Consider the following 26,660-nt stretch of genomic DNA (forward strand, 5'->3'; position numbering starts at 1 on the left):
ATCCTGGAATACTACGGAAAACAGCATCAATGCACTACAAGTTTCTGTGAATCAGTCATTACGCAAATTGTTGGTGATATTTTATTTATCGATTTTTATACATCATAAGGCTAATTTACATTTCTCCTGCCTAATGCAGGATTGTTGTTTTATCAGCAAAAATATAAGTCAAAAAAACATTACTTTTAAAAGTCTCTGATGTGCATAAGAAATGTGTAAAGAACTCAAGGCCTTATGGAACCATGACATTTTTATGTGAAGAGTCAAAGGTGATAGATTTATACTTTATACTAAAATATCTTGATTGGAGATACTACTCGTATTCTAATACTTATTGTGTTTTGAAAAGTAAATGACTTATTTAACATCCTGAAATACTGCAGAACAATTGTCCCTGTGTTTAAAGTATTATTTACACAAGTATCTTATATCATTTAATAATCGATTTAATTAATCGATAATTCCGTGATTTGCTTTTAGCCAAATTGATGAATAGAAATTGAATGGTATTCACTATGACTTTGTCAGAAAAATTTTATGAATAGGTTAACTTATATTTAAATATAGATATTATCTGATACCCTGTTTCAGCAAACCAATGAGTATTCTCGCTAGGTTTTCCGCCAAATTAGCAATTAACCTATATTGATTTTAGTTATTTAGAAATTATAATAATAATGTTTGTGCTATTAGTTTTCATCAAAAGTGTGTAAAGTGCTTTGTGGACTGTGTAAACTAAAACTTGGGCAGAAAAAAAAATTGCATGTATTAAACTCCTCTACTATATTTTTTAACTTTCACGTCCTTCTTGACATGTAATTACATTTTCTGTCATAGAATCAACACCATCGGGGAAAGCACCACAACTGCTCATAAGCAAAACTTCTTCCCATCACGGAGTTATGAAATATTCATGAAACGGATGTAGTGGGTGCTTACTCGTGCCGTGGGTGTTTAATCTATGAGATTAAATTAAAATTGCGCACTTGTTCTGTCAAAGACGCATTAAATTGTATTTTATCTCAATTAGTGTAGAACATAAGAAGATAAAATATTATTTCAAGAGCTTCAAACTGACACAAGCTCATATTTAATGGATCCGACAAGGTCAGCTGGAAATGCCATTGGCAAATTCACTGACCAGCACGTGTCTGTTGTATTACGTAAGTCTTCATATCCCCATTTTTTTCCCAGTTTTTCGCTTATAGACAAACTGTAACAGTTACCGACTTTGCATAAAACTTTTTAATCTTTCCATTTTCTGCTTTTGTTTTTACTATTTTGGCTAATTTCATTTTGGACAAGAAAAACAACTTAAAAATTTTAGCCAAATTTAATTCTTTTTTTCCAGGCCCTTGTAAGAAATTAATTCTTTACTGTGCTTTTCTTCGTTTTTTTAACAATTTCATTTAAAATTAAAAAAAAACTAATTTAACTTAAAAAATGTTATACTTAAAAACTTTTTAAACATTTTTTCGTACTCAACTTATCTCACTAAACTTTTTAATACTCGTACTTCCTCACTTTTCTTTCACTTTATGACCCAAATTGCCAACCAAATTATTTCATTCATAATTGTTTTTAGAAATTATGCAACTTTCACTAATGAGGACTTCTTTAATTTATTACTTTGGATACAAAACAAAAACATTGGAAAATAGAAATCCGAAGAAAATGTTAGCTTTATCTGCGTTGAAGCTTAAACTTTCTTAATACACGGGATTGTAACTCTCCATTTAAGAAACTTACTACTGTCGGAGAAAGGAGGTCTACCATAACAGCTGCCGCTTTAATACTGTTTGGCATCTATTCATCAAGTCAGGATTGTAATTAGTTGACTATAATACTCAAACGCGATAGCGACAACAATTATTATGGAGAAGATTAAAATTGTGATATTACTAGTAACAATTTCTTAGTCTCTTTTAATGATTCTACGAATATCGGGTAAAAGAGAGCACAAACTTAGTTTGTGGTCACGACATCAACTGCTAGACAATACCAGATAAAGCGCCATGTGTGATCGGTCGGTATCCTCGAGAAAACACTAGTATATCGGATCTATGAATAGAAGTTGGATCAGATCTTGATGATATGGTAAATCTTAAATTAATCTAAAAAGATCGGGTAAAATAGAGTACACCTAAACCTTGCTTGTGGTCTCGATGTCAACTGCTAGATAATACCTGACAAAGTGCACTGTGTGGTTAGCATTCTCGGGATAACATTGATATGTCGAATCTATAAAAAAGACGTATCAGATTTAAAAAGAAAAAGAAAAAGATAAACCTATCTTGACGATATGGTAAATCTTAAATAAATCTAAATAGATCGAGTAAAAGGGACTACAAACTTCTTTTGTGATCACGTTAGCAAGTGCTTGACTGTTGCTGTGTGGTCAGCATCCAAGGAATGACATCGATATGTCAGATCTATGAAGAAAAACTGGATTGGATATAAAATGAAATGGAAAAAGGAGAACCCATCATGACCATGTAGTAGCCACCTTTATTGTAACAGAAATTTCGCGAATTTTTTTATCAGTTTCTTCAACAAATCTTTACGTTACTTTGCAAGATAGCACTACAGACCATTTAACAATTTTTAATGTACAAAGTCAAAAAATTCATTGACCCAACGAAAGGACCCTACTAATCAAACACCAAAAGTTGATTCTGGGTTTATATGACTCATAGCTAAACCTTCATGTTGTGAACTAATTCTCTGCAACACTCAGTGAACTACAACTAATATAAACGCGAGTCTGATACCACAAATAGTTTCGGTTTAAATTACGTTCTACGACAACTAATACAACTAAAAAGGTCAGATTATTTTATAGTGGTAGCCTTATTAGCTTTAAATCTCCAAACTAACTTAAGCACACATAATGGCCCGTTGTCATACCACAATCATACCCTTTCTTTTTTAACTCAAATTTTAATCTAAAAAATTCTAGACCTTTTCAATGTAAAAATACTCTTTTAAAGAAACTTAAACTAATACAACCAAAAAGATTAAATTACTTTGGAGTAGGTAGCCTTGTTAGCTTTAAATTTCCGATCTAACTTCAGCACAAATAAAGGCCTCTTTGGATACTACAGTCAAACCCTCTCTATTTTAACTCAAATTTCTTTCTAAATACTTTCAGACTTTCTGAATATAAAAAACTCCTTTGTGACTACAGTCAACTATAATCAATTCATAAGCTGACTACCATAAAATCAGCTCCCAGATATCGAATAACCCATTTTTCTCTCTCATTTTATTCCCACACAAGTCCATATGTCTGTTCCTAACTAAATTATTTTTTTACGAAAAAAATCTCTCCTAGCAGCGTCGCGGGTTTTTTTCTTCTTCTGAGTACCTCTACATTGCTAACACTGTCGGTCCAAAACAGTTTTGGTTAGCGACGACAGCATCAGATTTCAAACCCTATACCTAAATTTAATTTTTATATACCATATAATAAGAGAGGAGAGAGGAAACATTGTAACTCATATTTTCCTATGTTAACTAGTACATGAATATTAATGAAAAATTTAAAATAGTTTTATTTTACTAAAATTATAATTCCTTATGTAAATATTTTATACACTAAGTTCGTTGCTCCCTTGAGGCACTCGTGCAATGTCCTTTAAATGGGAAAATTCTGTTTCTGACCTATCACGCCCACTTTCAACATTGTCATTTGCAACTGACTCCGCAAGCTTCGAATAAATGTTCAGAAACAGCACGCAATGTAAAGTGGGTAACATGCCACATCTTGTACCTAATATGCGACCCATGATGAACCTCATGTACATGTTATAACACAAAAGGACCAATTATGCTATATCATTTATTGCAAGGATCTGTACTTGTTGTTTTTTTCTTATTTTACTTTTTGTTTTTTTTTTTTTTTTGTTTTTTCTTATAACTATTTAAAATGAATTTTCTTCATTTGAATTTTAAAAGTTGAAGTTGGGTAAGAAAAAAGTGTCCCCATCGCTCACGTGTTACAATGGAGCACATATGATGCTGATGACGGACGTGACAGCTGCACAATGATTCAAAATGAATGAGCAAAGGAGCGAACTTTCATTCTTCTGAATTTGGACGACTGGTCAACACAATAGAAAATGTGTTTGTATGTCAACGTGGGTTGTGGACGAAAAATCGTCTGTCAAAAATTTCATTTCAATTTTTCGGCTTTTTTTTGGTACTTTTCAATTTCGTTTTTTCAATTTAGGCATTTGTAACATATTTCGAAAGTTCTTGTGTACCACAGGTGGTCAAGGAAAAATAAAATGAAATATTATGAGGAAAAAGTCAAGAGTGAATTTTAATAATAAATAAAAAATGTCAAATGATTAATGTAAAAATTCACATTTACATAATGACATGAACTGTGTCGAGTCGTGCCCCGCAGCTAAGTAACAGATTTTATTTTAATTTCAGTTTTCTCTTAATTTTTTTTATTATATCCTATAACAAAAGCTTTAATATTTATATGACTTTAAATAAGATTTTATTGGAATTAATTTGAAATAGACTTGAAAGGCATGGGGATTTACGTAGAAAAGGTAATAATATTATATACGTTCTAATTTTGTTCGATAAAGGACGAAATAAATGAAATTACTACCTTCACAATGAAACGTTTTAATATTTTTATTATAGAAATTGTTTATTACTTGGAATATAAACTGTAACACAATGCATCCTAAATGGAGAGTGTAACCAGAGGAAGAGAGAAGAAGATAAATGTCACATTATTTTCAAAGTCAGTATTAGGAAAGCTTAAATATAAAATACGTTAAATTATATAAATTTGTTAAAATAAAAATATAATTAATTAATTTAATTATTCTACAGCTGGTCTATGATTTCGTTCTAATATAAACACAGCAAGTAAATTTGTTAATAAAACTTTCATAGCAAAATAACAAAACTCCAAAAAAATTAGCGAACATAAAAAATCAAGTACGGCTTTGGATCAGTTGGTTAAGGTGCGCTGATTCTGAGCTTCAAATTTGGCAGGACACGAGTTCGATTCCTGGTACTTGCAGTCTAGAAAATAATTATTTACGAATAATTAAATACAAGAATTATTTCCAAGACCACTGATGATGGGCTGTATTTGGCAATACTCGAAACAGCTGTATGATCAGTCAAAAATTCAATTAATTAAAATAATATAAAATGAATTTTTGTTGTTGTAGTTCACTACTGTTCGAAAAAACCTCTTTATAAAATTTGTTAAGGGAATACTTCATAAATATCATTAGTCGTTCGAAGAATATTTATGGTTTTAATGGAAATCAAAGATTCATAAACGTCACGGCACACGTCACATAATGAAGAAGAATGCTTTAAATACATTGCCAACGAAAACGCCTTTGACAATTCATACTTTATGTTACGTCTAGAGTGTATTCAAAACACTCTAGACGCGATTGCAATGTCCCGAGCATGCTGATTTGACAACGGAAATTATTATGGGCAGCTATTTTTAGCAACTTTCTCAACAACGCTGAAAGTTCGTCATATTTGCCTCTGCTTTTACAATATCGAAGAGCTTAAGGACTCCACTATCTCTCGGGAAGTAAGCTACATTAGTATAAAACGTTTCTAAACTGATAGACTTTCTGGATCCCTTAATTACAAATTTAATATTTTAATATTTATTTATTTTCAAATTACCCTACATTGAAAACTGTTCTAGACGAAAGAACTCATCCGGTCATGCAACTGGTCATTCCGGTCACCGGTCATTCAACTTAAAAGTTGGATGTTCAGATTGCTGGGAAGCTATCTGTCAGGTCATGTTAATTTGTCATCTTATCTCAACAGGATGGATTAGACTGAGCTAACAGAATATCGTAAGTATCCGGCTTTCACCTAAAATTAATGGTTAGGATATTCCAGAACAGGACTCTTTAGACCAGAAACGACCGCAAGCCAATGCAACTCAATGTATGAAGTGAAAATTGGAGAAATATGAATATACGACGATAGTGTTAAATTAAGTTTCCTTAATTCTTAATTAATTTATGTTTTAACAATAGTATCAACATTAATATTATTAATATTAGTTGTTGCCATGCGTAGTGTGTGTAAGTAAAATATCAGTCAGTCAAGACCCATATTTTGATTTTATATGATTCCATCTGATTCTACCTAAAATTCGTTACCAACACGCTTTAAAAATAATTAAAACAATAAAATAAATATAATTTTACAAAAATATACTAAAGGTAAATTTGCATAAATGTGGTAGAAAAGCTTCTATTGGCAGCGGCCCGCATAGAACCCGTAGGTCGAATTTTAGATAGTCCAATTATAGAAAACAAAACTGGAAGGTTTAGTATATCCAATATTACGAAACTCCAACAAGAGACATTCTGATTAGCAATCATAAAGTCCCCTTTTAAAGTTAGTTCTTAACCCAAAACATCTACTATGAATGTGGTACTCTGCTTTACTAACTACTTATATATTTGAATATCTGAATATAAGTATTATGTACACACTTAAATACATATATTTGCAAAATTTTCGTAAAAGTCCAAAATCATTCCTCATATTTGATCTGTTAAAGTAACAGTAATAATTATTGGTGAGTACTGACCTCTGATGATTAAGTAATATATTCTTTTAACAAAATTTATGATGAAATGATGAAAGCATTTTTCTTTAAGCAATTATAAGAATAAAAATTGTGACATTGCCTTTCAGAAACTTTTGAGGATTCTCAGTAAATGAAACATCACACAATAATAAATTAAAGTTAAACTAAAGACTTTAAGTCAACCTATTTACATAGTCTAATATATAAATTATTTGCTGTTTGGTTCTAATACCGCGACCCTTTTAGAACTAACAAAACCTTACAGTAATAAAACATTAATTTTATTTGCTGGATTCAATTCAGATTTTTTTTGAATATAAAAGGAATGCACTTATTCCTCTGAATTCTAAGAAGATTCGTGGGGAAGTTCGCCAGTTTACTGTTCAATTCTAAGAAGATAGATTTGTTTGTGAATTACTTTACGCAGCAAGACAAATTTATAGAAGAAAAATTGAATTTTTCTCTCAGCAGGAATGTATTGGAAAACATTTTATCATGCCATGGTACGTTATTTAACGCATATTTTATATCCTTTAACATACAAACCCAGAAGTTGGCTTTAAAATGCTGAAATATTTTAAATAACTCTCTAAAAACTTTATAATAAAGTTTTGTCTAAACGTTTTAATTTACATCTGAAAAATTTCTCGCTTTTATATATTAAATGATTCATTTATATAGAATCAGTCATGAGAAACATGGATGATTTTTTCGAGTAGTTAATCAAAATTAATTTTGAATTAATATATTTGATTGTATATAACAATGCCTAATAATTAAATTTTGTTATATATTAAAGATTTAGAAAGCCTTTTATAAATTTCCTTTTAAATAATAAAATGAATTCATGATTCAGATTAATCATTACGTTACCACTCAAAAACTTATACATACCCTAAGTATAGAACACGACTATACGCATGGATTTACATGTAAAAAACCCTAAAAATATTTAAGAAATAAAATTATATGTATTATAAAACTATATGTATTAGGGTACCATTAATTTTCGAAAGTAAGAAAATTGCCCGCGGCACCCCCCAGATCGGTTCATTTTACTAAAAAAATAATCTGTGTGAAATTTTAGTTCAATTGGATAAGTGGAAATGGTGCCCCAAGAGCCTCAAAGATTGAAAAATAACGATTTTTTTCATAAAATTCATCTTTGATTGCTTATATCTCCGACATATTTAATTTTACATAAAAACTGTCTTCCTAAAAGTTATAGATCTATTAAAAATAAACAATTTACTCATACAAATACAAGCTGAAATCTCCCTATTAAATTTAGGTAAGTTCAATGAATGAATTGTCTACTAAATTTGCTACAAAATAAGTCCAATACTTGTATAGTTATATACATAAGTGAGGTTCTGTATTCTGTATTTCGAAAAAAAAATTGCCCATATGCCTTAATGGCACTCTAATATGTATTATATATGTACCCATCTGAACCTAGAAAAGATAGATAGTTGGACTTCTTCCTCTTATAAACATCCAACAGACCTGGGCGCATAGAGCAAAAGCATATATGAGTATATCTAGTATATAGTGGGTGTGATGAATATTAATCAATACGGCAAATAAATTATTTCAAATTCTTTTTTGTTGATGGAATATGGTCGACATTAAAGATATGAGAGATTAAAGATATATCATTCAGTTCAAAATGGTATTTTGACAAGTTTTTTATATTATTTTAAACTGAATAAAGTGAATAGATATTTTATATCTTCATAATATTTGATAATATTTTTTAAAAATAACTAAAAAATAAAATAATAATTTTTCTTATTTTTATTTTCAGATTTTGTTGGTAAGTGTTTTTAAATATTTATTGTTTACTTATTTGTTTTAAATTATTATACAATATAAGTATAGTACACTCGAAGGCTTTAGCAAAAAAATTATATATTTTTGTTTAGTTTTTCTTATTTACTAGAATTATAAAAATTTTAAGGTGAGTGTGTTTATATTATATAAAAAACCACGAAGATGAATACCAGGTTTACTACAGTGGATCAAAAATACACCCCTGAAACCAATTTTTAACAATATTTGTATATATTTTAATACTACTTACTTGGTGATGTATTCCATGAGTCCAATTACTGGATTCATGCCACAGTTTTTATGCGTTTGATTGATAGGTGCTTGTGTATGCAACTCGTTTAAATAAAGTCTGTGCTTAGTGCGTATCCCCCCTAATCAATGATAGCTTCGATTAACTATCCAAACTAATTGGAGACAGGTTAGCTTAGGATGTTGCAACTAGCTGTTGCACCTAAAAAAAATAGTAGCAATGGCATTGTATTTTCAGGACTGCCATTCGACCGCCTTTTTTTCATAATGTAGAACATATGACTACTTAAAGTCTACATATATACCATCTATCAACAGCTGAATTAGCAATTAAACATAAATATCTCGACTTTGTAAGAAAAGCAAGGGTATATGATGATTTGCAAGGCTCACCTCTTTCATATTTAATAACAAATTTTGTGACAGTCAATTGGAACAAATTTTCCGTTTGCACCTAAACGGGAAAAATCTTTATACTATGATGTCGATTGCGTATTAGAAAAGCAGGCAATAAGACTTGCCTTAACTACTGACACTTGTCGCGACTGCGACTCTAAAAAGAAGGAGGAAACTGCACTACACCTCGTTTTAGTGCCCATTATTGGCTGGGAGAATTTTCAAAACTTTTCATGAACCTTTTTCTAACAGATCTTACAGAGCTGTCATCCTGAAAATATAGGTACATAGCCAAGCTTATAGACTCATCACGTTGGTTCAATTCTATTTGAATATTTCACTTTTCTAAAAAGAAAACTATTAGTGCGTTAAATGTTTTAGATCTTTATTTTTAAGGTTATGTATCAAGTCTAGCATACGGAAGGTGTCAAAGCAGTGGGAAACAATACGCCATTAGTCGTGCTAAAATGAGTTTTGGTGCACATGCCTCTTCAATCTAAATCTACCTATGACAACACACCAATTAATTTACTAGAAACAATAAAATTGATTGAATTACAACAGATAATGTAATACTATATCCATTATATTCAACAGATATAGCTTTTTCTGATCATTTTTTGTTTCCAAATTTCAATTCAATTCCGACTTTATTTCTACAAATTATTAAATATTGTTAGTATCCCATTTTTCAAAAAGAATAACATTGCAACAATGTGTTGAAGACGTGGCCTTCGCTTCATCTGCGTTTATATGTTGAAGACGTGGTCTTCGCTTCATCTACGTTTATGTGTTGAAGACTATTTTGTCTATGGAAGAGTTTGTATTAATAGTTATCTATAGTTTTCGTATTATATTCTTAGTTGGAGTATAAATTAAATGTTATAATGAATTATTATATTATACCTAGTATGCAAAAATTCAACTACTTTCATTCAACACTGACTTATCAAACAGTCCTCCTATATTCTTAATATACGTTCTCTTATATTCTCTTAAAGTTAATATAAGATTTATTTATTTATTGTGAGTTTACACTAAAATCAATTTTTAAGTAAACTAAGAATAAGAAACTGGACTACTAAATCCTTTCATGTTAAGAATTATATCTAAATTTTATTTAATATGTCTTTGGATGGGTAGTTAATATAAGATATTTATATTCTCAGCACTGAAATTTAGTTTTAATATAACCAACACCGCGTTATCAAATCTCAAATCTCAGGTTACAGGATCTTCGAGGAGGTATGCAATTATTGAGGTCAATTATTGCTTTGTCTGATGAAGTGTTAAACAATAATCTAGTAAAGCGCAAAGAGAGGTTTTGAAGAAACCTCGCAGTTAATAGAGAGTAAAAGTGCTCAGGTGCATTGACTCAACTAGCCTCAACATAATATTATTATATTTCTTACTAATATATAAAAAGAGAAAAGAATTAATACTATTCTTTTTAACAATTTTTATTTCGAAGAACTTATGTACAAAATATTTTATAGACTTAATACTGAAATATAGTATTAATACAATTATTGTTAATATATCTTACTTATATACCACAAAAAAAAAACAGAAATGTTTTCACAATCTTCATTTTTAAGGACTTAGAGTAAAAAATATTTTTAAATATTAAAATTATACTAAACTTAATATTTAATATTCGTTATACTTCGCATATATTTGGTGTCAACATAAACTATATTCATATATATTCTGATTGATTAAAATTAAATTTTATTTACTCATTTTTGGCACAAAACTGACTAAGACAGTTTATAAATATATATATAATTTTAATGATATATACAATGATATTCACATTTTTTTTTTTAATTTAATTAATAATATATTTTTTTTTCTAATTGCTAACTAAAGCTTTTACAAAATAAAAGCATAGAAGCTGCTAAAAAGAAATCTACAAGGATTTGCTACATTTTCCAATCTAAATTATAATTTTTCATATAATAACTAGCAGGAATAGTATTTTGTTTTGTTAGGTGCGTAATTGCATATCATCCTGAATACGCAAAGGACACGTTAGCTCCCAACCAGCAGCAGCAGCATCAGCAGTAGCACCAGAAACAAGAACCGTAAACGTGCAAAGATTGCCTTTGTGACATTGCTCTGTGCCTGAAATTTGTTCAGCACGTAATTTTCCACATCAAACGAAACTCTCCTGTCTCGATAAATTTAATTTAAGCCCAGTGCTAACCACTGTACTCTTGCCGGTTGCACTTATTGTTTTGGCTGTTGCTTCACTAGCCACAACAGCATCACTTCCACCACTGGTACTTCCACCACTGGTACTTCCATCATTGCTACTTAAATCCTGCTGCAGTTGTTCTGCCTGCTTATTCGCCAGTTGTAATTGTCTTGCTAGCAAAGAGATATCACGACTGTGACTATTGTGACTAAAGTCGAGCGGTATATGATAATCAACATTGGTGCTATTGTTGGTGCTGTTATTGCCATTGGTACTTGTGCTGACTGTGGCTGCCACTGCTAACTTCAAAAATGCTGGTATGCTCTGCTGCTCGAGTAATTCTATGCCAAGGCTCGAGTCATGTACCAAACGTGTAAGCGTATGCAAAATCATTTTTATAGTGCGTCTCTGGGCATCGCATTCAGCACGTGAATCGTAGCTTTTATAGAATTCAACTTGGTATATGGACGTGATGAAATTTATGATGCTGCCATTGGCCAAATGACTGTGGCATTTCTTGTTCAATGACATATTGTGAAGCATGGCAACGATTTGTTCCTGCAATCGATAAAAATAAAACGCATAAGAAATACTCGTATAATAAGTATAAAACTAAGATAATGTATAAAAATCCAAAATCCAGAAAAAAACAGAAAAAGGAAAAAATAAAATGAACCGGAAGGAAAAGGAAATGGAAAACAGTTAAAAAAAAATACAAGCGCAAATATTGAGAAAAAATTGCCTTACAAATGCAGCAATAAATTTCCCGAACCATTCTGCATGGCGGTTGGTTCCTTAGTCGGTTTTATTATTTAAATTGCTATTTGAGGAAATCACTTACTTTTTTAGGATTCTTAGTTTTTCATTTCTAACAGTCTTATTCCTTGTTTTAGTGGAGCTTTCAATAAAATTAGAAATTACATTTTTAGTGTTGAGAAGTGATTTATGTGTTGAATAATGCACAAATGTGTTTCTAATATTTTTCCTTTTTACTTGGCAGATTTTCACTATATTCAGTGGGTCATAAAGTGTAAATAAAAAATTGGAGCATCTATAAACTGAAATTGATTTTAAGGGATTTTATTTGACACATTTATAGAAATATAAAAGATAGATAAGAAACTCTGTGAGCATGTGTCCTTTTAATAACGATAAATAATAGTTAAGAGAAGTAAATTTGATATATGGTACATATATATATGCATATGAAAAAAAAAATAAATCCTTTTACTGGTATTCATACATGACTTTCATGATAATTCTGACCGTGAAATTCTGGAAACCTGAATTATTGAAAGAGAATAATTCAGGTATGAAACACAAATCACTGGATAGTTTAAATTGATTGGTTGAACTGGATAGTCCAACATACATAACGTACCAAAAATAGAACTATTCATTACTGAATAAGTGATTGAGAAAATAAATGGTTAAATAAGTGTACAATAGAATAACTTGTTGAATACTTCATACACAACACTCATATTCAAAAAATATTCTTAAATTTTATTCTATTAATTAGTTTAATCATTAGTGAATAGGTGATTCAAACAATAAATAATTGAATGAGTGAAGAATCGCATGACTTAATAAATACTTCAACTAAAGAGTATTTAGAGTGAATTAGTGATAAAGAGAATAATTAAGCGAATGAGTGAGTGATCGAATGGCTTGTTGAATATGTCAATTAATGAATAAACTGAATACTGAATAAGTTTTTGAGAAAATAAATGTCGTGTAGCAAAGAGCGAAATCAAGTTCATAGATTTCGAAGGAAAATTTGCTGTTTAATTTGAAAGACACTCGTTTTAATTAATTTTCTAAAGTTGTTTTGTATTTTTACCAAGATCTCTCTATTTGATGAAAAGTTGTCTGCAAGTTGTTGACCTTATCAAATGCTTTAAAGATATGAAACAGAATCATTCCAGTAGATATAGTTTCTGATGAAATTAGTGAGGACTGTAATGCATACATATTTGAATTCATCGATGCAAATGATCACTTTATCTTTTTTTAGAGTACAAGGCCTCATGCGAATGCATAAATAAATAAATGCTCTAATAAATTAGTTCAAAAACGATTTCAAGAACGGCTTGAACTATATTTCGGAATCACATTTTAATAGCGGTGATGAAATTTACTGCCTAATATGTTAAAATAACTATAAATATTGAGAAAACTTTATATAATTTTGAATTAAAGAAAAAACTTAACCATAAAAGTAATGTTCCAACTAATTTTGACATTTCAGAAAACATAAACTTTTATGTTAATTCTTCGTGGGAAATAGATGTTAATACTAAACTTAATTTTAGATTCTATACAATCGCTCAAAAATATTCATACTTACATATAAAAATATTGATACACCATCATCCAGTTTTTGTACTGTTTCGATTAGTTTAAAAATAGCCTCATTCGACATAATTGAGTAGTGGGAAGTGATTTCAATTCGACTCAGATTATTCAAAGCTGCTGCACATAGCAATAATGTTTGTATGCAACTTGTATTAGCAATTAATTGCGTCAAGCCTTCAACAATAGTCTCCACACAATCTTTTAATCCATCGACACAATGTTCAGTGCCATGCCAAGGAGCAGTTATTTGCGTCAATAATGAAACTGCCTCTCTACGTTCGATGTCACCATGTCTAACGTCAATGCTGACTTCATGCTCACTTTCATATTGTACGTGCAGAATATCACGTAAAATCTCAATTCCCCCGCATGCACCCAACTGTGCAATGGCAGCTGGAGCACAGCAAATCGTAGCCAAAGCACGCAAAGCCAAAGCACGGACATTTGTCAATTTATTTTCCAAACATACAATGAGTAAAGTACGTACTGTTTCATTTTGCACGAAAGCATCCGTTAGTGAACCGAAACCCTCATATTCGATATTCATTAGAGTAGCTATCATATTGATATTGGCGCGCAACATCAAATCACAACGTCCCTGCTCAATACTCTGTACTATAACACGCACCATTTTTTCGAAGACAGCACGCAGAGCAAGAAGTAAAATGCGTCTTAACACCTGCAAATCTTCGAGTAATGATTCCATATTAATATAATGCTGTCTTTCCAATGAATAACGTGTATCTCTAGTTATGATCTTAATTTGTTCAATATTCTCTTCGTATTTCTTACGATCCATACGTGATTCGTTGAAGAAGACCAAACGTCTTTCGAGCACTTTCGTGAATTCGGCGACATTTTCGATTAGATGTTCAGCATTGTTCAGTGCATCATATAAGGAAACTGTTTGCGTACCGCTGAGTATACGTTCTATACGCTCAAAATCTGCTTGTAGGTACATGGCACGCTGTTGCAGTTGTCGTATCAGCTTCGCTACTGAATTTGTAGTGATGGTCAAGTTTTTGAAAGCTTCCTGTACAATAGATTTAGTCTGCAGCGTTGACATGACCTCGTGTTCGTAAGACATGCGTAGATCACCAAGCCAACTTTGCAATGCAGGTGGATGCCCATTCAGTAGTGGATTTTCATACTCATGCACCGGCATTATGAAATCATACTGTGGTACACGAGATTTCTTATGCTGCTTTACCGCTTTAGGTGTACTCGTATTGGCTGTGTATTGTTCGCTCACAGCACCTTTTATGGGAGAAAGTGCTGCTGCCTCGATAGTAAATGTATTGTCGTTGGTATTTTCCATTAAATTGCCGCCTAAAATCACTGTCTCATTATTGTATGGTTTTGGCGGTACTGCTCCCAAATACACTGTTTCATTGTTATATGCTGGTAAAGTAGCGTCCTTAAGTTCATCTTTATCAATCTCTTCGAAACTACTAGCATCGCTAGCTTCATCCGTTTCATTATTATCTTGTAGTAAAGTTCGCCGCCTGGTGGCCGTGAGTGGTTTTGTTGGTTTGCGTGAAACACGTTTGCGCCGCTTATGCTTTGTACTACCACTACTACCAGTTTCGGTATCGTATTCGCGTTTATCGCCACTGCCTGTAGGCGTTAAGCAGCGCAAATTGTCGTCCTCAAAATCCAGTTTCTTTGGTGTACTATTAACTAGTTGCATTTCATCTAATTGTGCCAACAAATCGGCACCTTCTTTATCAGCTACATCCCGTACTACTTTGTTACTGCTAGCATTGGAAACGGGAGAACCGGAAAATGATATACGACGTGATACACTCACTAGAGGTGAAAAAAAGGCAGAATTGCCGACGCGTCTGATAACTGTTGGCGGTGTAGCGATGGTATGTGTCGAAGTTGGTGAACCAATGCTTTGTGCGCTAACATCCGACTTAGCGCTTGGTGAACCCAACTGTGTTGAACGACCGCTTAGACTGCGTGTGCTGTGTGATTCATCGTTATCAGAAAAACCGGAATCCTGCAAAGAAGGAAAGACATGTTCAACAAAAGTTGTGAGATATTAGCTCATGTTTTACTACACAAGTAAATGATTGCTAACAATCTTGTAATACATGTAAGCACTTACATGTCACCACTTACAAGTGTATAACACAAGCACCAAAAAAATAAAAAGTCAACACAAAACGCAACATTCCACTTACTTGACTTCTTAAACTGCCAGGACTATCGCGTTTTTCCCACGATAATTTCGAAATATTTTGCTCATCGTCTACTTCTTGTATGCACGACAAATTTCCCGGATACGATTTAAAGTTGTTAAAGTCTAACGAGTGATAACCACTGTTGCCACTACTGAATTGTTGATGGTGCTGCTGCTGTTGCTGCTGCTGCTGTTGATGCTGTTGACTAAAGTATGAATAGTAACCACCACTTGTGAAACTGCTCCCGGCAGTTGATGACATCCCTGGCAACTGATTATCTGAACCCCACCATACTTTGCTATAACTGCGTTGAAAAGCCATTTTGTCAGTAGTACCAAAGGATCCTATGTAAACCAATATAAGGATACTTTTTTCTCTCTATCGTACTTGTTAGTTGTTGCTTTTATTTCTGTTGTTGTTGTTGTTGTTGTTGTTGTTGTTGTTGTACTTATTGTAACTGCTATTATGTTGGTTGAGTAAATAGATTTAAATCTGTAAGTAAGCGGAAAAATAAGGAAATGTTAAAATATTATTTTTTCGTTTTACTAAAAGGAACAATTTTATACTAAAGTCAAGTAAAATATACAATTCCATTTACATATACCAGGGTACACGGACAGACTACTGAGCGAACTCAATCTCACACAAAACTAAACAAAATGGAGTGCTTATATCCGCTGCATTGGGAAACCTGCGAAATTTCATCACCTTAAAGACGCTTCAAATGCTTAAGTAAATTTATTTCAAAGAAAGAAAATGGCAAAGTTCCTTGTTAGTTTCTAAGAAGTCCTTTTCATCCTTTTCACCTTTTTCTACTCATTTTTTAAATTTTTCTATTTTTTATTTCATTTGTATATAAAAATATGATTACCGCGGAAGTGGTTGGATTTTCTAGGAAATCGCACAAACTGACGTGGTTGGAGTTTAGCGAAAAAAGTGCCTCCAGCGAAATTATATAAAAATGATAAATAAAATGAAATGATAAATAATGTCCTTTTTTTAACATTTTTCTGTAATTCATTCCAAACTCAAATACGCGTTTAGGTTGTTATTTGAGCTGAAAAGGTGTGTGGTACTGAAAGTAGACACAAACCCATTAAAATAATTACCTTATCCATTATCTACGAAGTATTCAATTTATTTTGATTTCTATATTAAGATAATTTTTTGAATAGTTTTAAAAATTACGAGAAGCCCCTATCAACAAATGTATATTGTTAAACAACATCCATAAATGTCAAAGGCAAAGGTTTTAACAATGTTGTCTACATAAGTAGTTCGTTTGGTTAAGGTTGGTAGCAGTAGTAGATCATCGGATATTCTTTAACTTTCCAAAGTTAGCGATTATTCAACAAATGACTTCCTCATTTTTCCATCCAAATAAGTAAGGAAATTGATATATCCAATATAATCTAATTAATTTAACAGAAATTTCTTCCATACAATAAAGTACATACTCAAAATCTTTTTTAGTCTCAAAGGAAATATTTGATTGTTTCTTTCTTGTGTGTGTTTTCACAACTTCTATAATGAAAGATTAAATAAAATAATTCATATTATTTATTATTTCTTAAAATAATTCCCTCTAATGACATGAAAACGCAATTTTCCTTCAAAAATACTTATACATCATTAACTAGAGAGCAAGGAGGACGACAGCAAGCAGTGCAGTGTCTAACGATCCCTGTTAGTAAGTTACCAAAATTGAGTCATATTATGTGAAAGTCATACAGATCAGAAATTGCATATGGCATATATGTGTTATAGTAGTTAATAACTTCCTGTAGAAAATAGAGTTAAGTATTTTCTCTTAATGCTCTCCAGAGAAACATAGATCTTTGCCACTAGGGATATGTCTAGGGAAGGACTAAGGTATAGAAAACTGTGAAGTTTTTTCGTTCGTTCGCTTCTATAGATTTATGTTTAGGAACTCAAATAGGTTCGTTATATTACAACTCACCAATTTCGGTTATGCACTTTTTAACTAACATTGATTTTATTGTGGAGTAGTTAAGTAATAAAGGAATATAAATTATTTGAAACATAACTTCCTCTAATTAAAATTATATCAAATAATGCAAAAAAGTTAAGAAATTATTACACTAAGAAAAATCACTAGATTAAATAATAATGAATTAATAGTATTAAAAATGCCGAAGTGTTCAACATTATCATATATCTCATTTATTTTGTCAATTGTCATAGAGCTCCCAATAATAAATTTAAATAATAATAATATATATACAATGGATTAAATATTACATATTCAATTAGATAAAAAATAAATGACTTTTAACAAGAATTTAAATATATTTTAATTAACAACTTTTTATTAGGAATAATATTTTAAAAATTTACTAGGATTAAAATTAAATAAATTTATTAAAATAATTAACGTTTGACTATGACAAATCCGGTTATTTATTTAATTTCCATTTAGTAATATTTTTTATATAAAACTAAATTTTTTTTTTAAATTATTTTATATACTTTTTATTTTGTTTTTTGTTTTTTTTTATCAAATGCAATATGTTTTCACTTTTCATTAAAATATGTTTTCATTGTTGAAATGTAACAATATTTAATTTCCGTTACAAAGAATTAAATTTCCGTTTATTGCAATGAAATCGAATCCATTTAAAATATTTCAAGGGTTACCATATGATACCTACAAATGAATACCAGCCGAATTAAAGGAGTAAGGACTTTTCGTTTCTATTATTTAAAATTATTATTTATTCATCAATTGTTGAAAAAATGTTAAAATTTAATTTAATATATGAATTTAATTTCAATAAGTAACCTTGTTATATTGATTAAATGTAAAATTGCTCGAAAATCTCTGGAATAAATAGATTTTAAATAAATTACAGAATCGATTAAAATTATCAAAAAGAGATTAAATTTTAGATGACTAATTAAAGTTTTAGGAAAAATATTAATAGCAGTAATATTAATTTTAAATAATACTAATTATCCTAACTTGGTCTTAAATGCTTGAAAGATGTTAAAAAGATTTTCGTTTCGTGGTTGTTTCAAGTCATCCACAACGCATTCTGAAGAATTGCTTCATGTAACAAGCATTTTCGATTTAACATATGTATGCAAATAAGTGATTTTGTTTTTTTGATTTACACATATACTGCCTATATATAGTTTATAGCTATTGTATGTATACATATGGTATAGCTATACCTATACATAGTATATTGGTAATGGCTAAGTGATAGTATATATATATAGAGAAAATATATATATATATATATATGTAAGATAAAATAAAATATAAAATATATCTTACACATTTTTTAAAGTTAGCTGAAAAAGAAAGTAAATTTAATAATTTCCACATTTAACTGGAACATCATATAATAAAATAACCCATTTATATATTTTTATACATAAAATCAAATAGTTTTATGAATCAAAAAGTAAATTTAAATCTTTTCAAATTTAAATGAGACACCATCTAACAATACAATATAAATTATTTCTATGAACTATACTGTTATTTTATTAATACCTTATACTTCAAATCATCTAATGAAATTGGTACAAAATCCAAATACCAAAATCTATAAAAATTTATAACCAACTATACTGGCCTACGAGATAACACTATATAAAAAAAATCGAGTAACTTAAACAATCTCTATTCTTTTAAGTAAAATTCTAATCTCCGGCTTATAGGAAACTATTGAAGAAATTTTTAAACAGTATTTCGCGCTTCCTAAAGATATGCATAATTTAATTTATTAAAAAATTTTAAAAGTCAGAACATACTTACATTAAGACTGAAAAGTTTTCGGAAATTCTCATTTAAAATTCGCGCGCTGTATATTTTTCGATATTTTAAGTTTATGTAGTTTGGCAGCACTGTCCTTAATTACTATGCCAAAAATGAGCTCGATCTGTCAGACAGTTCGTTTACGGCAGCTGTTGAAACCAGTTCACCTCAGTAGTGCGTTGCGAAATGTCTTCGACGGTCGTACGACCGTCCTGGAAGGCTTTGTACCACTCATAAACTTGAGTTTTCGATAAAACTGATTCCCCATAAGCCTTTTGTAGCATTCGCAACGATTCTGCACACGAAATTTCGTTCGAAACACAAAATTTGATGCAAACTCTTTGTTCAATATTTTTTTCCATTGTTTTTTTCGCAACGCCCTACTGAGGTGAACTGGTTTCAACAGCTGCCGTAAACGAACTGTCTGACAGATCGCGCTCATTTTTGGCATAGTAATTAAGGACAGTGCTGCCAAACTACATAAACTTAAAATATCGGAAAATATACAGCGCGCGAATTTTAAATGAGAATTTCCGAAAGCTTTTCGGTCTTAATGTATATCATCACCAACTCAAGAAATCATCTTTTTTCAGAACTAAAACTTAAAATGTAAAAATTTAGAAAAATTTAGCATTAAATAAAATTAGTTTATTTAAAAATTAAAATTACTAGTTAATTGACACTATTATTAAATTATTAAAATATTGACTTAATGAAAATATACTTCATTTTACTTATTACTTAAGAGAATGTATCAAATTTACACACACTAGATACGTACCCAATTCCAATATATATGTTTATTAATGAAATATTAAGCAATAAAAAGTGCTGTCAAATAACATATTAAAAGTTTATTACTCCAAAAAAAGTGAAAATTTTCTTTTTTTTTTATGAGACTTGAGACAAGTGTGAGACTTGAGACCAATAGATGGTCTGACTACAAATTCTTGTTTTTAAAAAATATTATGTTTTAAGTATCTGCCTTATATATTGTATATGATATATATCATTCATTATTTTTCAACCGATTGCCAGATCAAATTGCCAAAGCTTATACTATAGAGGAGGTATGGTGCAGTGATACATAACAGACAAAATACATACATAAAATGGAATCAAACAAAATGTCATCCTTCAGTTCTTTTAAATTTCTTAGAGCAATAGCTCGGGACTAACTCTTTACTTAGGGAAGACAATAAAAAAGAAATTTTGATAGCAATGATTTACCATATACATTTGCTAATCATTGGTAATTATATTTAATACCATCCAACATATTTTAATTTTAAAGGGTAACGACTGGACTACTTACTACTGTCCTTCTCTCTTATTGAAGCAGAAGGCCTCAACGACTGAATTACTCTTTACTAACAATTTGCAATGAAATAGAATATTTGATAGTAGTGGTTCAAATATTTTTCAATTTATATTGTATTATAAATCGATTTAATTCTATCTATAAAGGATAAATAAGATGTCTAAATATATGCATATATGAGTATAACAATAAGCTAAAAATTCAAAAAGCCACTATCTACTCTCTAATTATCCATACCCTTCTCCACTATATTTATATTCCCATTCGTGTAATTAATGTGAGAGTAAGTATATCGTGAATTATTGGAAATATGAAGGTAGGGCAGTTTCAAACTAACTGACTGGAGAAGGACTAAGTGATGGCACATTGCAAACTTAGAGGTGTTAGAAAAGTTCTAATATTTTGCTTATCATTGTAGTAGTGTCCACACAATAGTTGGGCAAAAAGTTATAATCAATAATAGTGCCATCGTTGCTGCTACATCATACAATATAAATGTGGATGTAACAAATCTTATTAAAATTTTAATTATTTTAAATAATCTGAATATTGAACTTAATTAGTAATATTATATTATTTAATGTAATTTATTAAGCATTAAATTTATTAAAATTTTCAAAACTGCACACCTCTTTATAAATCCAGTTACTGTTTCATTTAATTTAATTAAATTTATTTTACTTATTTAATTTAATTTAATTAATTAACTTACATGCCAGTTTGATGCGTGCAACTTGCGTAAAGTGCGATGATTGAGAGCGTTTTAATCAAATAAAATTAATCTATTTTTGTATCTGATGAATAATTAAATTCGCCTTAACAAAACATTTGTGCTTAACCACTTTAATCCCAATAGATCATACTCAATAGTGTTAATGAATTGTATTTATTTTGTCTCATTTACAATGGCAACAAGAAAATATAGCCGTAGGTGTATGTACTGAAGCATAATAAACCATTTAAATGTGCAAATGAATTAAAATTTTAATCAGTCAACACTTATAGTAGTAAAATATATAAGCAAAAGTACTTAATGACCTTAAATTACCATATATAAATATAAATCTTATAGAGAGCAGAGATTTCGAAAATCATATTATATATGTAAATTAGTTTTAATAAATCACTGAACATACTGACTTTTGTAATGTCCTGCTGTCGTCTATCAAATAAAATCTTCCAATCTCTCCAATCTTCCTATAAATTCAACAGCCAAGTGCTTAAAACACTCTGAGGAAAAGTTTACTGAACCTGCATATTGATTACTTCAGCTGGAATGGCATTTAAATTATTTGGTTTAAATTATGCATTTAAATAGTTTGACAGATTTGTTCAGGCACAAGCAAGACACACAGAGTACGTGTAATTGTTTTTATATTATTTAATAATAAAACAATATTGCATTGCTGCATTGCAAATTGTATCGAATTGACATTGTTCTGCATTTAAATTGTTCAGGGCTGTTAATATGTAAATGACATGAATGGGCCCTGAAGTGCAATCAAAATATTTATCTCTCGGTGTGTTCTATTATGAATGCATGCACGTATATCATCTTTCTAATGGCAGCGTATGAGTATTGCATTATTCTGCAGTTTATAACTGAATTGAGGTTAAATATGAGGTACGAAAGCACAAATACATTATGGATTCTGTATCTTCATCTATGAATTCCTTGCCTTAGGTGAAGTTATTATTTTATTCAACAAAAACAAAATTTAATAATTTTATAATTAAATTTAAATTATGCAAGAGAACCAATTAGACTGTATTTACTTATTATTTATGTTATTTAATTTTGATTTTTATGTTAAAAAAATTAAATTAAATTTTTAAATGTTAGTTTAGAGACGGAATTAGTAAAATTAAAAGCTATCAATATTGATTAATATAAAGTCATCACTATCAGTATTTTTATATTGGAACATTTTAGATAACAAAGCTACACGATGTTGTACTACATAGATCAGTAGCATAACATTTTCTATATACGAAAAATTTAAAAAATATGTCTATATAATGTCTTTATTATTATAAATTATATTATATTTCTATTAATACTCATATCAGGACATATAATAACATAATATTAAAAAAATATTTTGAAAAACAAATGTCTATATTGTATCTCTATTATTATAAATGGTACTATGAATGCGACTATACTATTTCCATATATTTCCATTTATTATTAATATTATTTATATATATTTAATAATTTATATCAGGATGTATTATAAAAAAAATTTAAACGTGATAAATACAGCTCTTGTAGCAATCTTGCTTACCCCATACGCAGAACATATTGTAATAAGACATATCCACATATAATATTTGGTGGATTAATAAAACTCAGAGCAACCTTGTATGGTTTAATGGAAAACGGCAGAGAAGTAGGAACTGTAACATATGTTCAGCATGTAATAAATAAGAAATTAAAGAACTACACTATTCGCTCCTTTAATGGATAAATGGTAATATTCAAGGAAATAGAAATAGGTTACTAGTTGCATTAGGACATATGTTCAAAATGTAATATTTACTATATTAGAGATCTACACTATTCCGACATTTTATGACCATCTATTCGGTATGTTAAATTCAACAAGTAACGACCTATATCATTAGGATCTTTTATAACATTCTGTCATTCTAACTAATTATGGTTTAATGGAAATCAGCAGTAAAAGAAGAAAGATTTATATCATTTCGATATAATGTGTAAAACTCTAACAAATATTCAGATATAATACTCATGAAGGAAAAGACTCACTCTATTCCATCCTCTTATAGCTTAGTAGAAATTGGCAGTAGGAACTCTAACTTATGTTTAGCAAGTAATAATGACGTAGTAGTAAAAAACTAACATCATTCTGACCATTTACGGCTTAATAGTATGTGACTGAGAAGTAAGAACTCTAACATATGTTCAAAATGTAATATTTACTATATATGATATCTACACTATTCAAACATTTTACGATTTAATGAAAACTAATAAAGAAGTAGAAAATCTGCAATCTGTTTAGTATGTTGTATTCAAGAAGTAAAGGACCTACAACATTAGGACCAATGCGACATGTTATAAATCAACAGAAAAAGAAGAATTCCATAATCTGTTCAGTATGTTTTATATACCTATTAAGTAGAAACCCTACATCATTCCAAAGTTTTATGGTTTTACGGAAATGACAGAGGAGTTGAAACATCAAGCAAAAAATATTCACGAAGTACCTAGTTAATCTATATCATTCCGACCTTATGGCTTAATGAAAATTTATAAAGAAGTAAAAACTTTAACATATATTTAAATATATAAACTTATGAAGTATTCAAAAAGGAATGATGAAGCCCTACATTATTCTAATTCCAAGGTTTAATTGTTTAATGATAAATGAGAACAAAATATGAAATCTAATATCTGTTTACTATAAAATCTTCACAAGGTAGAGAAATTGAAAGATGTTCAATAATCAAGATAGATTTTGATATAAACATTTTCAAGTTGTTAAAAAAAATTAAATTGTTTAAATCAAAAAAAAAAATAAATAAATAAAAATTTAATACTAGAAGTTTTTTTTAACTATACAGTATTTTTTTTTTCTCATATAAATAAAAATACATTTGAGAATATTACTTATGTAGAGTAAAATGAAATCAATGCTTAAGGTTGTTATTTCAATAAACTACATTGTGACCGAAAAGTTTTCGGGAAATTTTAAATAAAACGCAAAATTCTTAACCTTCATCAATATTTATTTTATCTCCTGCAAAATGCCCTTAGAAGCGATCACAAAGCAACGTTTCTTCCAATCATCAAACAATGTTTTATAGGCGCTTTCCGGTATGGCTTTGAGTTCCCTCTGCGAATTCTGTTTTACGTCTTCTATGGATTCAAAACGCGTTCCTCTGAGTGGTAATTTGAGGTTGGGAAACAGGAAAAAGTCACACGGTGCAAGATCAGGTGAATACGGTGGCTGTTCGATGGTATTTATTGAATGTTTGGCCTTAAAATCGTTGATAATGTTGAACAAATTGAGGTGAATCGGAACAAGCCGGGCGTTGACACGTCGCATACACAAATTGTCCACCAAAATCAAACGAGCCATCTCACGACCGATGCCTAGCTCTCGTGCTATCTCTCTAACACTCACATGAGGATTTTTGAACACGATTTCCTTTGCCTTTTCAATGTTTTCGTCGGTGGTAGAGGTCGAAGGTCGTCCAGAACGCGGCATGTCTTCGACGGTCGTACGACAGTCCTGAAAGGCTTTGTACCACTCATAAACTTGAGTTTTCGATAAAACTGATTCCCCATAAGCCTTTTGTAGCATTCGCAACGATTCTGCACACGAAATTTCGTTCGAAAAACAAAATTTGATGCAAACTCTTTGTTCAATATTTTTTTCCATTGTTTTTTTCGCAACGCACTACTGAGGTGAACTGGTTTCAACAGCTGCCGTAAACGAACTGTCGGACAGATCGCTCATTTTGGCATAGTAATTAAGGACAGTGCTGCCAAACTACATAAACTTAAAATATCGAAAAATATACAGCGCGCGAATTTTAAATGAGAATTTCCGAAAACCTTTCGGTCACAATGTAGTTCTTAACTAAGCTTATACGTATAAGTACTAAGCAAGATTATGTCATTAGCTAAATTACTTTTAATGAATTTTATTCTTAAGACATGTAAATCTACACAGGACATAAAAGCATGTATAGTTTCAGACTAACATGTGAGATAATCCTGTCAACCACAACGCAACGTACACTGATTTGAATAAATTACGACACAAATCTTTAGAAAAAAATATTTAAAAATTGTTTCCATGTAGGAATCAGTTAGTAAAATCCACTATTGATGGAAATATCGTGTTTCTCTATAAAATAATTATTCATATACTCGTAACTTAAAATGTCATCAAAAAATTTAAGATATGGTCATGTAGTCTCTTTTGATTAATAATGTAACTCGGACAGTACTTCTACTATGGAAATATGAATGCCATCCATAAATTAAAAATTAGAAGCGGCTTTTAGCAAATATATGTAGTGCAAGATATTTTTACTATATTAAGTACTAAATAAAATTATTATGCATCAAAACCCAAGCATCTTATCCACACATTTAGAGTGTACTATATTAAAATTGCTTAACTTAAATAACTGTCTAATTCAGATGTATTTGTATTTGTAAATGAAAAATTTTATAATAAAATAGTGCTATTAAAGAGCACATAAAAGTTTCATTATTTCAATTTTTTCTTTAGTAGAGAAATGCGTTTTAGCAAAAACGAAAATATTATAGAGGCACTAACAGGCAAATACGGAACTGTTACTACCAATAGATGGTCTGACTACAAATTCCTAATTCCAAGTTCAAAATTTTAATAAATTTCTCTTATAAAATAAAAATATCCGTATTTTTGAAAAATATTATTAAACTTTTATCATAGGAAATATAAATCTATGAGGCTTTGAGACATTGTATTTTAAGCAAATTTTGGAATGGCCTTATAGCAGGCGTTGTAAATGATGAAAACTTAAAGTTTTCTGTACTCCTAATGAAAAAATTGAATAAATATTTTGCTTATAGTTTAAATAATTAAAATTAAAACAACATATTATATTAAGATATTTTTATATATCTAAAAGCTTACCATAACTTTATGTAAAATTAATTGAAGTTTGAATCTCTTGTGTAATATTCT

At 30.0% G+C, this 26,660-nt stretch overlaps 1 protein-coding gene across 1 annotated transcript; it reads right to left on the reverse strand.

Annotated features, from left to right (window-relative positions):
• Positions 1 to 10,964: 10,964 nt before the first annotated feature.
• Positions 10,965 to 26,660, reverse strand: LOC119685056. The gene is made up of 4 exons (XM_038099244.1): positions 26,610 to 26,660; positions 15,839 to 16,330; positions 13,642 to 15,654; positions 10,965 to 11,849 (listed from the first exon to the last, which is right to left on the reverse strand). The coding sequence occupies exons 2-4, from the start codon at positions 16,157 to 16,159 to the stop codon at positions 11,250 to 11,252; spliced, it is 2,934 nt and encodes a 977-aa protein (XP_037955172.1). The 5' UTR covers positions 16,160 to 16,330; positions 26,610 to 26,660; the 3' UTR covers positions 10,965 to 11,249.

The sequence above is a fragment of the Teleopsis dalmanni genome, chromosome 2 (genome assembly GCF_002237135.1).
Source record: "Teleopsis dalmanni isolate 2A chromosome 2, ASM223713v2, whole genome shotgun sequence".
Classification (NCBI taxonomy): domain Eukaryota; kingdom Metazoa; phylum Arthropoda; class Insecta; order Diptera; family Diopsidae; genus Teleopsis; species Teleopsis dalmanni.